The sequence below is a fragment of the Electrona antarctica genome (genome assembly GCF_951216825.1).
Source record: "Electrona antarctica genome assembly, chromosome: 21".
Taxonomy (NCBI): Eukaryota; Metazoa; Chordata; class Actinopteri; order Myctophiformes; family Myctophidae; genus Electrona; species Electrona antarctica.
Window position 1 is genome coordinate 28,393,754 of NC_136802.1, and position 12,891 is coordinate 28,406,644.

At 42.9% G+C, this 12,891-nt stretch overlaps 1 protein-coding gene across 2 annotated transcripts in view; it reads right to left on the reverse strand.

Moving 5' to 3' along the window:
* The window catches only part of snx15 (sorting nexin 15), an 11,887-nt gene extending 2,098 nt beyond the window's left edge, over positions 1-9,789 (reverse strand). Inside the window, exons 1-7 of one of the 2 annotated variants that reach the window (XM_079490793.1) lie at positions 9,658-9,789; positions 7,714-7,870; positions 6,144-6,259; positions 4,444-4,683; positions 3,794-3,869; positions 1,973-2,116; positions 293-490 (exon numbers count right to left, since the gene is read on the reverse strand). In XM_079490793.1, coding sequence (XP_079346919.1) covers positions 293-490; positions 1,973-2,116; positions 3,794-3,869; positions 4,444-4,683; positions 6,144-6,259; positions 7,714-7,870; positions 9,658-9,759 — 1,033 coding nt within the window. In that variant the 5' untranslated portion in view covers positions 9,760-9,789. Of the gene's footprint in view, positions 1-292; positions 491-1,972; positions 2,153-3,793; positions 3,870-4,443; positions 4,684-6,143; positions 6,260-7,713; positions 7,871-9,657 lie in introns of both variants that reach the window. The other variant, XM_079490792.1, reaches the window with a different exon arrangement.
* Positions 9,790-12,891: the final 3,102 nt, after the last annotated feature.

Here is a 12,891-nt window from a genome sequence, read left to right on the forward strand (position 1 = left end):
GCAATATGGTAGAGAGGGTCATGGGAATCGCTCAAGGACTGAGGCTCACAGTCATTTTGTCAAAGGACCTCTGATCTTTAGATCCCCCAATGAATTACCAATTATATATGATCTGCTCTATCCCACTCTTGACATTAAAAAAGCGACGTCAAAGACTTTCGTAGCCTGGTCAACCACTCCCCCCTTGAAATCTAAATGCGAACTGTGGTCGCAATTATTATTATTATTTGTACCATTTACTAGCAGTCCTGTATCCGAGTATCATAATGTAATGTAATCAGAGTACAAGTACCTTTTACTCCAGTAATGAGTATGTCCACAGCCGTCCTGTAGCGCAGTATGGCCGAGCTGTACTCGCCCTCCCTCTCTCTCTCTATGGCCACCGTGAGTTCATTGGCCGCCTCCGTCAAGTAGCCCGCCTCCCCGGTGTCTTGATTGGCCAGCGGCAGCGAGAACAGCTCTGAGTGGTCGTTGGGGGAAGTCACCTGATCTGATAACGGGACACAGAAACCAAACCACACACCCTCAGGAGAGACATATTTCTGGGGGGATTTTGTGTTGTCACCAGTGGTGTAAAAAGTACTCAAATTCTTTACCTAAGTAAAAGTATCAATACTGCAATGTAGAAAGTGCAGAATTCAAAATGTTCTTGAGTAAAAGTACAAAAGTATTGGTGTCAAAATGTACCAAAAGTATAAATTACTCATTATTTTCCCGTTTCACAAGATATCGATCGTATAATATAAATCATTTGAAAATACTCATAATGCTGACATCGCAAGCGCTGTGAGCTTGTAGATCGGCTATTTTACCCAAAGTTTAAATAAATGTAGTCAACATCTACCTTTTGTTGATATACAGGAAGAATACAAAAGGCATATTATATTCCTTAACCATTTACGATACAGGGCCAGGCAATGGCAATTTGTCCGTGCAGCTTTATGCAATAAATGTACCAGAAGGACTTTGGAGTGCTGGCTATTTCTCTATTACAATGTTTCTGTGGCTACCACAGAACTTTTTTACCGGCCCACATGTGCATTCCTTGTCCACGTGTGCACGCAGAGAGCATTACATTCACAGAAAACAGTGATAAAACCGCATTTTTTTTGATTAATTATTAACTGATTAATTTCTTAACAGAGATTAATCGATTAACTATTCAGTGATTTCACTAAATTCAAATATCACTTCTTTTTTTGTTTTGTTGTGATAATCCTCCCTACTATAGAGTGTGCTGACTGTAAAATCAGACTAGTTTTACAGACTGCTGGTTTATTGTGTTCTTCACACACCGGGGGTCTCATTACAACTGGCCCATGACATGCATGAACCTGTCACTCAAAACACCGGTACCTGTAACGCCCACCGAAGTACGGCGGCTCTACACGGACAAACATAATCATTTAGTCAAATGATCTACACTGACCAAAGTGACCATATACGGAGTTCCTCCCTGTCCCCAGTTAACCTACTCAAGTAGGTTTTACTGACAGAGGAAAGATGATAAGAGGACAGAGGACTCCTCCTTCACCTTTCACCACATGAAAGAAAACCAATGACACTCGTGTTAAGTAAAGGGCTGCTCTTATCATCATACGTCACATTCCGTGGTACACAAACGTGGTACACATTCCGTGGTCAGTAAAATCAAATCATCACTATGTGGTTTTAAGTTTTAGGATAGACAGGCACTTGGAAAAGAGTATATGTTTGATTGAATACAGGCTTTGGGCTAAGCTCCTAGGGCATAGGCTTGTTTGTGGTCCTCTGTATAATATCGGAATCGGTCAGAATCGGTATCGGCAGATATGACCCTGCAAATAATTGGAGATCGGTCATAATCTCATAATCGTGCACACCTAAAATAAAGCGACCCATATGACAGATATTGTCATATGGGTCCCCCCCCGTCCCCCGTCCCCCGTCCCCTTTGACAGATATTTGAGTTAAATGTACTTCGTTACTTCACCTTGTTTGCAGCAGGGGTCGAAGATGGCCAGGTCGTTGTCTGACAGCGGAGGTGGCGGGGGCGGCGGCGGCGATGGCACGTGCCCCTCTCCCATGGAGTCAAACAGAGAATCAAATTCCTCCCGGGACTCCTGCGATTGGTGGGCTGCTCTGGTACAACAGGGCGGGTCAGGGGAGGGGCCTAGTGGTGCGTATAGGAAAGAGTAGTAACGGTGAATGGTGCAGCGGCCGTTTTCAACCCGTGGTCCACACAGTCAGGTGTATAGCCTGAAAGAGCCCTGTTTAGTCACTAAAGTCACTAAACCAATAAGAGTTTCACTAAACTTTAGTGAAATACAAAACACCTGTGGTTTCCACGGCAAAGTCAGGCGTCGACACTAACGGTTGAACGACTGGCAAGTAAATAAAACGTTCGGGCAAGTGGAGTTTGCTTTGGCCTCATTCACACCTAAGACACACGTGTGTCCTGTGTCTTCTGTGTGTTATGGCCGCCTCAATGCATTTCCAATGGGAGTCACATGGTTTCATGACACAACCTTGTTGCATGGCTGTCTTCTGCCCTCCCCCCCCCCCCCACCCCCATGCAACAAGGTTGTGTCTCAAACCATGTGACTCCCATTGGAAATGCATTGAGGCGGCCATGACACACAGAAGACACAGGACACAAGCGCGTCTTGCGTGTGTCTTAGGTGTGAATGAGGCCTTAGAGGTTGCCTGACAGTCAAGTAAGTGTATTCAGTCTTCACTATAAATATCATTGGCTATTTATGAAGAACAATATAATGCTACAACCGGCAGTGTCACTCATTCAGTATTTTTCTAAGTGACTGTCTCCACTCGGCAGTTATCGATTGGATTTAACATTCACTTGTTCTGCAAGCACACATTTTAACTTTTCGGGGCAAGTGGGCATGACCTTTGGGAAGTAGAACCTTAGTGTCAACCCCTGGACCAGTGGTCCTTGAGGGGGTTCCAGGTGGTCCCCAGCTAAATGATGGAGAGGAGAGTTGCTAACCAAATGGACCCTAATTACAGTAGATACTTAACTCTTGAGTGTAAAATTTAAAAGGGATATATCACTTTCCCAAAAACTTTTGGTAATTTTATCATCTACTACTTATGTGAACACCCACACGACAGATTTGTGGGTTTGTATAGGAAGGGGGTGGGGCAGCTAGTGAAATATCCCTTTAACTTTCATGCTACATTACGGTTATTGTGTTGTTATCTCTCCTAATGGTGCAATACAGCATGGAATTGTGGACAAAATATTCTTTAGTTTGGCTAAATGTCATCAAATGGTGGTCTGTGGCTCAAATGCTGAATAAATAATGGACCATGATAAGAGAACGGTTGTAAACCTTTACCGTGCACGAACATTAAAAGCCTGGTAGATGGGGCTATTTTTTTCCCCAGTAGATGGTTATGTTCACCCCTAGAATAGGGATGGTAGTGTTCCTTGTTCAACCCATTTAGATCTGAGGCCCATTCAAAAAAATAGTTTTCTGAAAAACCTATGTTTCCATGTCAGTGGTTCTCAAACTATTTCATGTCAAGGACCCCCAGAATTATATGTAATTGGCCACCGACCCCCATCTGAAAGTATGTTGTTCCAGGGAACAACATACATACTTACAGGGAACCCCCCCCAGAAGCAAAGATTTGAGTTAAAATATTCTCTGAAAGAATATACAGTCAAAGATTTGCGCCACAAATAGCAGATCTACTATTTTTCAATAGCTAAAGTAGAACATAATGCTTAAAACACCAAAAGGGGTTCCCGTCCTGAATTGTTTAATGCGTTAATTAATACTGTATGCACCTTCATCATTCAGAGAGGCGTGGCTCAGCTCATCCTCCTCCTCCTCCTCTTCCTCCTGGGTGGGTGTGTCTTCCATCTAGGGGTGGGCGATATGGTGATAAATAGGGTTGGGACGACATATCGATATCGTGATATACGGTATATCGACGCAATATATATTGTATCGTCCTATTATATATATCGTGATATTGATTAGTTAGTACCGGTAGTAGTAGGCTACCCAGTTACAGATATCGTAAATGGTAAATGGTGCATTTATATAGCGCCTTTATCCAAGGTGCTTTACATAGATAAAGCGTTACATTCACCCATTCACACACACATTCATCCAAGAAACTAGCTAGCCTAGCCACCGAGTTTGCTGCGCTCTGGGAAAACAGAGCAGCTAAATTCTTTGTTTTGATTAGGTGTGGAGTGGTGCTCGTTTGAGCCACGGCTAGAAGGCTGCTTCAACCAATCAGATTGCTTCCTCGAAACGACCTGTTTTGACACTGACTCTGGGGGAGCCCGGGTTTCGAACTGGCAACCTTGCGGTTACCATCCGGTCACTCTACCCCTGAGCCACCGCCGCCCCTAAAAATAATGGTGATAATATTGTGGATCGTGCTACTGCTTGAAAAATAATGGTGATATTATGTTCCCCCCCCTACCTCCATCTCGTGGTAGGCCTCGGCTGCCACCTCGGGCTGGCCTAGCTCCAGCCCCTCCCCCTGCAGGTGGGAGGAGGAGCCCAGGTCCTGGTGCAGGGCGGGAGCCTCAGTGCCCGCCTGCTCCTCCACGGGCTCGCAGTCCGACGCCCGGCGACGCGGCAACGGGATGAGAGGGGGGGGCAGGGGGGACGAGGAGGTGGGCATAGAGGAGGGGTCCAGGGGTCTGGTCACCTCTCCGCCCTGAGAGGGGGTGGGGGGGGTGGGGAGAGAGACAGAGCTGGCTCAATGCAGTGTTGTTTTTGGTAGAAAACTTTCATTTTAGTTTTAGTCTCTTCAATAGTTTTCATTTAGTTTCAGTCACATTTTAGTCACCTGGAATGTGTTAGTCTAGTTTTAGTCGACTAAATATCATAGGATTTTAGTCGATTAAATCTACAGTTGATTTAGTCAACTAAAATGTATTTTGGTGGGCGTCGTAATGGCTGATTTTACACTTGCTGAAAATAGCCGATCTACAAGCTCACAACTGAGCTTGTAGATCTGCTATTTTCAGCATGCAACCAAGTGTAAAATGACTTGATCTCTTGTCCACTAGTCCCTTCCTAACATTTTAGTCTAGTTTTTATTTGTTGACGAAATTGTCAGTATATTTAGTCATAGTTTTAGTCATCATGGCTTAGTTTTATGTAGTTTGTCAGTGAAAAACGGTAGTCGGCAACACTGGCTCAATGGTGTAAGGCAGTGGTTCTCAAAGTGGGGTGCGGGTACCCCCAGGGGTCCATGAGGTGGTTCTAGTAGGGGTCCCCGGAGGAATAGGTTCATAATATTGCAGGGGTGCCCAAAAGTAGATTGCGATCTACCAGCAGTAGATCACAAAGGCTGTGCAGGTAGATCACATGACATGGCCCTAAAATATATATGTGTGTGTGTGTGTGTGTGTGTGTGTGTGTGTGTGTGTGTGTGTGTGTGTGTGTGTGTGTGTGTGTGTGTGTGTGTGTTAACCTTGAATTAAGGTGACTTGATTGACATCAAAAGGGCCTGTCAGCTCAAACCAGCAATGCTATGCAATACTTTTCAAGTTTTCAAGAATGTTGCGCCCAAATGTCAGTACCATTACAAAGAACCCTATCAATTCCACTGTCCCATTCCAAGTGCTGTTGTCTAATTAGGAAGGTCAATCTAAAGATTTGACCCAAAATAAATTGCAATAGTAATCGTTTTTTTTATGATCCTTAAAATTGATTATTAATTATATACATTTTGGATCATGGTAAATTCAGGTGTTGAACGTTGGGGTATATAAGGCAAAGATTTCAAATCTGAATTATGCTTCAAGTAGCATGTGACATGTCAAACTAGAGGATATATACTGAACCCATTCCAAGCATTAGTTTTGCACGAAAAACACTCCTTGGGCTAAAAACAAGGAGTGTGGCGGGGCGTGGAGGCGTGCGGAGCGCCGTCGCGTGTGGAGATAGAACAGGAACAATGCAGAGGGGAAGCCAGTGATGTAGGAGGGGTAGCAAGCACAGTGGGGAAACGGAAGTTTAGCCGACATCACGGTGTATCAATTCCCGATCTGAATGGCGAACACATTTTTGTGGCCGTGGAATTCTGGGAAATGTACAGTATATATCGATTGAGACAGGCCCACTGAGCGTGTCTGCATGTGTGTGTGTATGTGTGTGTGTGTGTCTCACTCTAAAGAAGTCTTTGAGTTGGGGACTGTTGTACAGAGCAGGGATGTTGGTGCTGAACGTCAACATGCTCTCTGCTGCCTTCCTCCTCTCCTCAATCACTGTCTCCTCAAACCTACCTGATGGGGGGAGAGAGAGAGAGAGAGAGAGAGAGAGAGAGAGAGAGAGATGTTTAAAACACCTTTATTGAGCATTTCAAACTGAGAAAACATCACAGCACTTTATTTTTACCAGACATTTTGATCCCATGATTTTTGTAACCCATTTCTTTCCCCCCCAGTGTAATCCTGGGCGCTACACTCCCCCCGCTACACTCCCCCCCGCCAACCTGGGGAGAGCAACGAACTGAACTCATGCTCCCTTCAATGGAGTCCAATCCACTTCTTTTCACCTGACAGGGGGGGGGGGGGGTTCCCTGGTAGGACGTAGCGTGTGGACGGAACACGTTATTCAAACCAGTTCCTTTCCCCTCCATCAGGCGCCCCGGCTGACCAGGGGGAGGCAGTATGGTAAATGGTGCATTTATATAAAGATAATTTCCAATTCATTTTTCCCCATAGACGTTTCAGAAAGTATTTATTTAAAGACCTGTAAGCCTCGGACAAAGCCAACTTGGATGGTGACAACTCATGACAACAAACCAAACCAAACAAATAATTAGTCGTTAATTTGTTTGTTGTTTTTCTTCTTTCTAATTATTTGTCCCTCGATTATGTTGCGCACGCAGACCTCTACGCTCACAAGAGTCGCATCCGCGATGCGATGTGAGCTTGTATATCAGCTGTTCTCTGCGTGCAATACTGTTGCACAATGAAGTATAAATGTCTCCTAGGGTGCACCTCACTAGTAGTCAACACACAAGAGGAGGTTGAATGAACTGAAACCAGCGCTCCCACCAAAACAACAGGTTTGGAGATCTGTTGGGAATTGATTACATCACCCGTGCGACCAGTCTCAATGTTTGTAAACAAATAATTGGTCTATAGAGACCAGGATTACTGCATGTTTTTGTGAGGGTACCTACCCTCACACAAACATCACAGCACATTGACTAAAGCATTAGAGCCACTAAAAATGCCAACACGGCATGACAAACATAGACACGTCCCAATTATTACATTATCACCTAATCGCAATTATTTTAGATAGTCGCAATTATTTTTGCATAATCGTTAATCGTTTCCATATTGAAAAATGTCCATACATTAAAAAAAAATAAAAGGCCGAAATATCAGATCTACAAGTGCTTTCTTGTACATTATTTGGAAAGAAAAATCACACCTGTGTGAACTGAGTGGTGCAACCCGGTTCCGGCGAGCCGTCCCACGTCCGAAACGGTCGAGAAATGACAGTTACTGTGTGGGGGAATTAGCAAACACCTCTCTCTCCCCCTCTCTCTCTCTCTCTGTAATTAGCAGGCAACAGTGCAACACTATCTCTCTCTCTCTGTTTCTAGCACAACAGCGCCACTTTTGTACACGTGGACATAGGGACATTGCTGTTCCTTGGAGTGGTTGCACCACTCAAAAAATGTATTGCAGTGTGTGTGTGTGTGTGTGTGTGTGCACCGTACCAAAAACCTGTGCCCGTGGGAAGTGGGGGAACACTTCTTCTCTCCTGAACAGGTTGCGGTGTGTGTAGCTCAACTCTCCGTGAAGTTTCTTCAGCTCAGAGAACCTCCTCCACACCGCAACCTCCTTCACGTCCTCCGGGTGGCGCTTGGACACAAACTGCACCACAACACAAGTTCATTAGAAACTGCTAATCTGTGTTTTTTTTTTTTTTTTTTATCAGCTTGCGGAGCTGATCAATGTGAGTCCAGAGTACTAGTAGTAGCGATGTAGTGGTGAGATATTCATGATTGGCCTGGCCTCTAAGCCAATGGGAGACTAGCCCTAAACGGCCAATGGGACAGTAAGCCCCACGGCCAATGGGACACTAAGCCCCACGGCCAATGGCACACAAATCCCCACGGCCAATGGGACACTAAGCCCCATGGCCAATGGAACATAACTATAGGATAGCGGGTAAACAATGAAAGTAGCATATGTCTAAACAACATGCTATAACATTCTGTACATTATGATGATCTACTAGAGTGGTGCCCGTTGGAGCCTCTACACTGGCCTACTTGGAACGATGCAAGTTGGAAATGCATGCCCCACCCAGATATTATGTCTGTGTCCTTTTATGCCCATATATGGAGTTTTTTTTCAGGCATGCCCAAATATGGAGTCTATGCACATCAGAATGATGTCAGAAAAGGCCAGCTCCATATATGGACCCTGGGCAGGGGCCCAGTCCGGAGCGGTTCTGGACAACCGTGGGTCCGACTGACTCGACACCGGGCACTGCACTCCCTGTGGGGGTGTGGAACGTGTGTCGAATTTGAAGTTGGTGGGGCGAACGGTTCTCAAGTTACGTGGATTTCAGACGTACATACAGACAGACAGACTTGGTGCATTTATAGATAGATAGATATGATAGCAGCTATTATTATTACAAACATACATTAACCACTTCAGCCATACTGTATAGGCTACTTTGGCTACTTTCAAAGGATTTTCATACATTTTAAATGGGACATTTTACTTTTACTACTCTCATATCTTGAAGTTGATGCCAATTATTGTGTACTTATACTCAAGTACATTTTTTAATACTGGAATTTGATTTGCAACAACCGAGAGTTCGTAACCAAATGGACCCTTGATTGATTGAAGTATTTATTAACAGCTTGAAGCACAACTCAATACAAAAACTGTTAACTGTGAGTGGACGACACCATAAAGCATCACACTTGTTTACAATAGGGTCCAGCATTTTCAAATCATCATACACATTGATTTATTGAAGAATGTATTAACAGTTTTGGAGAATTACAGTACATTTCAAGCACCATAAAGCTTTACACTTGTTTACAATAGGGTCCAGCATGTTCAATCCATCATAACAACCCAGTCATTTATGGGTGGGGGATTCAGATTTTACTGGGGCCAGTTTCGAATTGCCCTTTGAGAGCGGTTTTGAAGGAGTCAATTAAGGGATTCACATGTCTTAATGACAGTTGGTAGGGCGTTCCACATTTTGGTGGCATAGGAGCGAAATTAATTTAGTCCCTTGTTTGTGCCGAACTTATAGACATATAGATCTTTAACTCTTGAGCTTGAAAGATGAAACCAAATGAGAATGGACCCGTATAGCCTGGTTTCATTTTACACTCTCAGTAGTTAAAAAAGTATTGTTAAACATCTGCATTACTTAATTTTCAAATACTCTACAGTCTACACAATTAGAGAATGTATAAGAATTGTTATTGTGGTCAAGGTTTGCCTATCTATCACCTATAGCTATATCTACAGCATGGAATTGTTGCTGAGATGCTAAATGTCATCAAATGGTGGTCCGTGGCTCAAATGCTGAATAAATAATGGACCTTTATGTGAAAAAGGTAGAAATCCACTGTACTATATATTAATATTAATATAATTGCTAAACACAGGATAAAAGCACAGACCCGTGCAGTGACCCTGTACTCCGTGTGTCCCTTCTCGTGTGTGCGTGGATCCGCCACGGTGAACGAACGGTAGTATTCCTCCTTCATTTTGTTACGAGACATTATTATAATATTATTTATGAATGAAAACACTTTAAACACGCTAAAATGCAACACTGGTTCCTTCCTTCTTCTACACACTCCTCCTCCACTCCTCCACTCTCACTACCGGGTTGCAGTGTTGCCAGAGTTTGTGAGAAAAATAAGCAACCAGATCTATGAAAACCAAGGTTTATGAAAACAAGCCAAAAAGAAGCGTAGCTTGTTGATCTGCTATTTTCAAAACATCTTGAGGAGAAAAATATTGTGGAATATTTGGAAATCTGGTACTGGGGCTCCCTGGTGACCATGTGTCTGACTGTTGGCTCCCAGGAAGGCATAGTTTTACTGAGGTTAGGTTAGTTAGGTTGACATGTAGATATTTGAAAACCACTGGTTTAAATAATAATTAAACGAGATATTAGAAACAAGGCAAAAAGAAGCGTAGCTTGTTGATCTGCTATTTTCAAAACATCTTGAGGAGAAAAATATTGTGGAATATTTGGAAATCTGGTACTGGGGCTCCCTGGTGACCATGTGTCTGACTGTTGGCTCCCAGGAAGGCATAGTTTTACTGAGGTTAGGTTAGTTAGGTTGACATGTAGATATTTGAAAACCACTGGTTTAAATAATAATTAAACGAGATATTAGAAACAAGGCAAAAAAAAACGCAACCCGGCCGCAACAGAACTACCAATGATATAAAGCAATTTATCAGAAAACGAGCCCTAAATCGTTTAGCATACGCTGACATGGCAACCCTGGTTACGTTACGAACACAACGCGATGACGCGCGACGCATAGAGGTGGATCATGTCGTTTTTAAAGGCCACTCGCGTCATGTTTCAGCACCAAAGTCTCTGTGGCGCAACCGGTTAGCGCGTTCGGCTGTTAACCGAAAGGTTGGTGGTTCGAATCCACCCAGGGACGAACATCTTTTTTGCACTTGTGAACCTGAAAAACAACACGGTGAGATTTGGGGCCCTAAAGATGAATATTTAAAATGAATCTTTATGCTGTCCAATAATTAGATAGGGAAATTATGACAAGCAGTTGCTGGCTGGCTGCTGTCAAAATAAAACACTTTGTTTGAAATACACTCGTGCTTTCTAAGGTGCGATTTGGGGCCCTAAAGACGAATACAAAATTAATATCAACATCTTAATACTGTACAATAGGTCTATACTTTGATATGGAGGGGGTGAAATTAATATGACAGGCAGTTACTGCCGTTAAATATGACTCACCAGTCCCCAGTCAAAAGCACTTTGTGTTTGAAATAGACACTTGTGCTTCCTGAGGTGTGATTTGGGGCCCTAAACGATTAATACAAAATGAAAATCAACATCCTAATACACATCGTCTGACAGATAGACGCTCAACAGATTATAAAACAAAAAAAAATAAAAAAACACGCGACATGCATGGTTATTATAGTTTAATAGTTAGACAAAACCAAAGCAGGAATTGATTAAACATCTCAGTTAGCTGAAATAAAATAAAAAGTCAAAAAGTAAAACAAAGCTTTACATACAAACGATAACTAACTGAAACTGTACTGTGTGTTATACACAACTAACTGAAACCAACTATAATCATATAGACAATGTCCTTGGAATAAAACAAGTTAAACAACACATAGTTTTAGTCTTTGTCAATATCCAATATTGTTCTCCAAAAATAAGTTCGGAAACTTAACTTTCGCCGGTTATTTCTCACCTTTAATAATGGCAATTGGTATTGTATGTTATATTGGTTTTATCGTTGATTAGTCACCTTTACAATGCGGTATAGCTTGTAAGGATCATGCATTCCTGGAATGAGCAAAACAGCTAAACGTGAGGATGGGGTGCCTCCAAAACCTTTGCCAAAATGGCAAATGGTTGGTATTTATCCTTGCTTTGAGTTGTTTAGCCTTAGCGGATTGGATGATTGCACCAAAGCACTCTCCCACAATAATAAGGAAAAAACAACACCTATTGGCAATTTTGACACTTTATTCATTTGACACAGTGTTAGGGACTTCAACTCAGTAGCATCTGGAAGATCCATACGCAGCCACAACAGCTTGGCATGGTATGGAGCGGTATCTCTCTCACAGGCAAGGCAGAACTTGTCATGAATGAAGGCAATCTCAATGCAGTGAGATATGGATCTTCCACATGCTACTGAGTTCCCTAACACTGAGTGTAAAATTAATAAAGTTTAATAATGGCCATTGGCCAATGTGTGTTGCTTTTGAGTGGTGCAACCACTCCAAGGAACAGCAATGTCCCTATGTCCACCCCTATGTCCGTCCATCCTTATGTATGTTTAGGGTACCAGAGGGGCAAAAGTGGCGCTGTTGTGCTAGAAAGAGAGAGAGAGATAGTAATTTCTCGGCCGTTTCGGACGCGGGCGGCTCGCCTGAACCGGGCTGGCACCCTGGGCGCGTTCCTGTGGGTCTGGAAGTTCCGGGGACCCACCGGGGACTCCCACACGGAGTTGCACCACTCAGTTCACGCGGGTGGGATTTTTTTTCCTAATTACTGCGGGACAAGGGTGAATACCAACCATTTGCCATTTTGGTACATGTTTTGGAGGCGCTACCCACATGTTTAGCTGTGTTTCTCATTCCAGGAATGCCCAATACTTACAAGCTATATCTCATTGTAAAGGTGACTATAATCAACGATAAAAACGATATAAAATACAATAGCAATTTGTATTATTAAAGGGGAGAAATAACCGACCAAAGGTCGGTTTCTGAACTTTTAGTGCTGAGTTTAGTAAACATACAGTAGCAGATCTTATAAGCTTATAAGCCTGTAGATCAATTCATGCACACATCCATCTACGAGAAAGAGAAAACTAAAGCTGTCACATGATGCTGTGAAAGAATGACATTACAATAGTTGAAATTAGTGCCTCCTGAGTAGGTAACATTTCACTAAAAGTCTAGTTTCCAATGTGTTTAAATAACGTGCAAATGCTAAGTGTCGCTTCGTTCTATTGGATAACTGTTGACCTTGCCTAGTCTTTTTTAACTTATTTATTTTTTTATTTGGTTTAAGACTTTACAGATCAGCAGATTCACACACAGTTTGTCAACATTGTATCATAAAGAATAGATAACAGTAACATGAATTCTTCCATTTTCCACTTCGCCCCACGTAC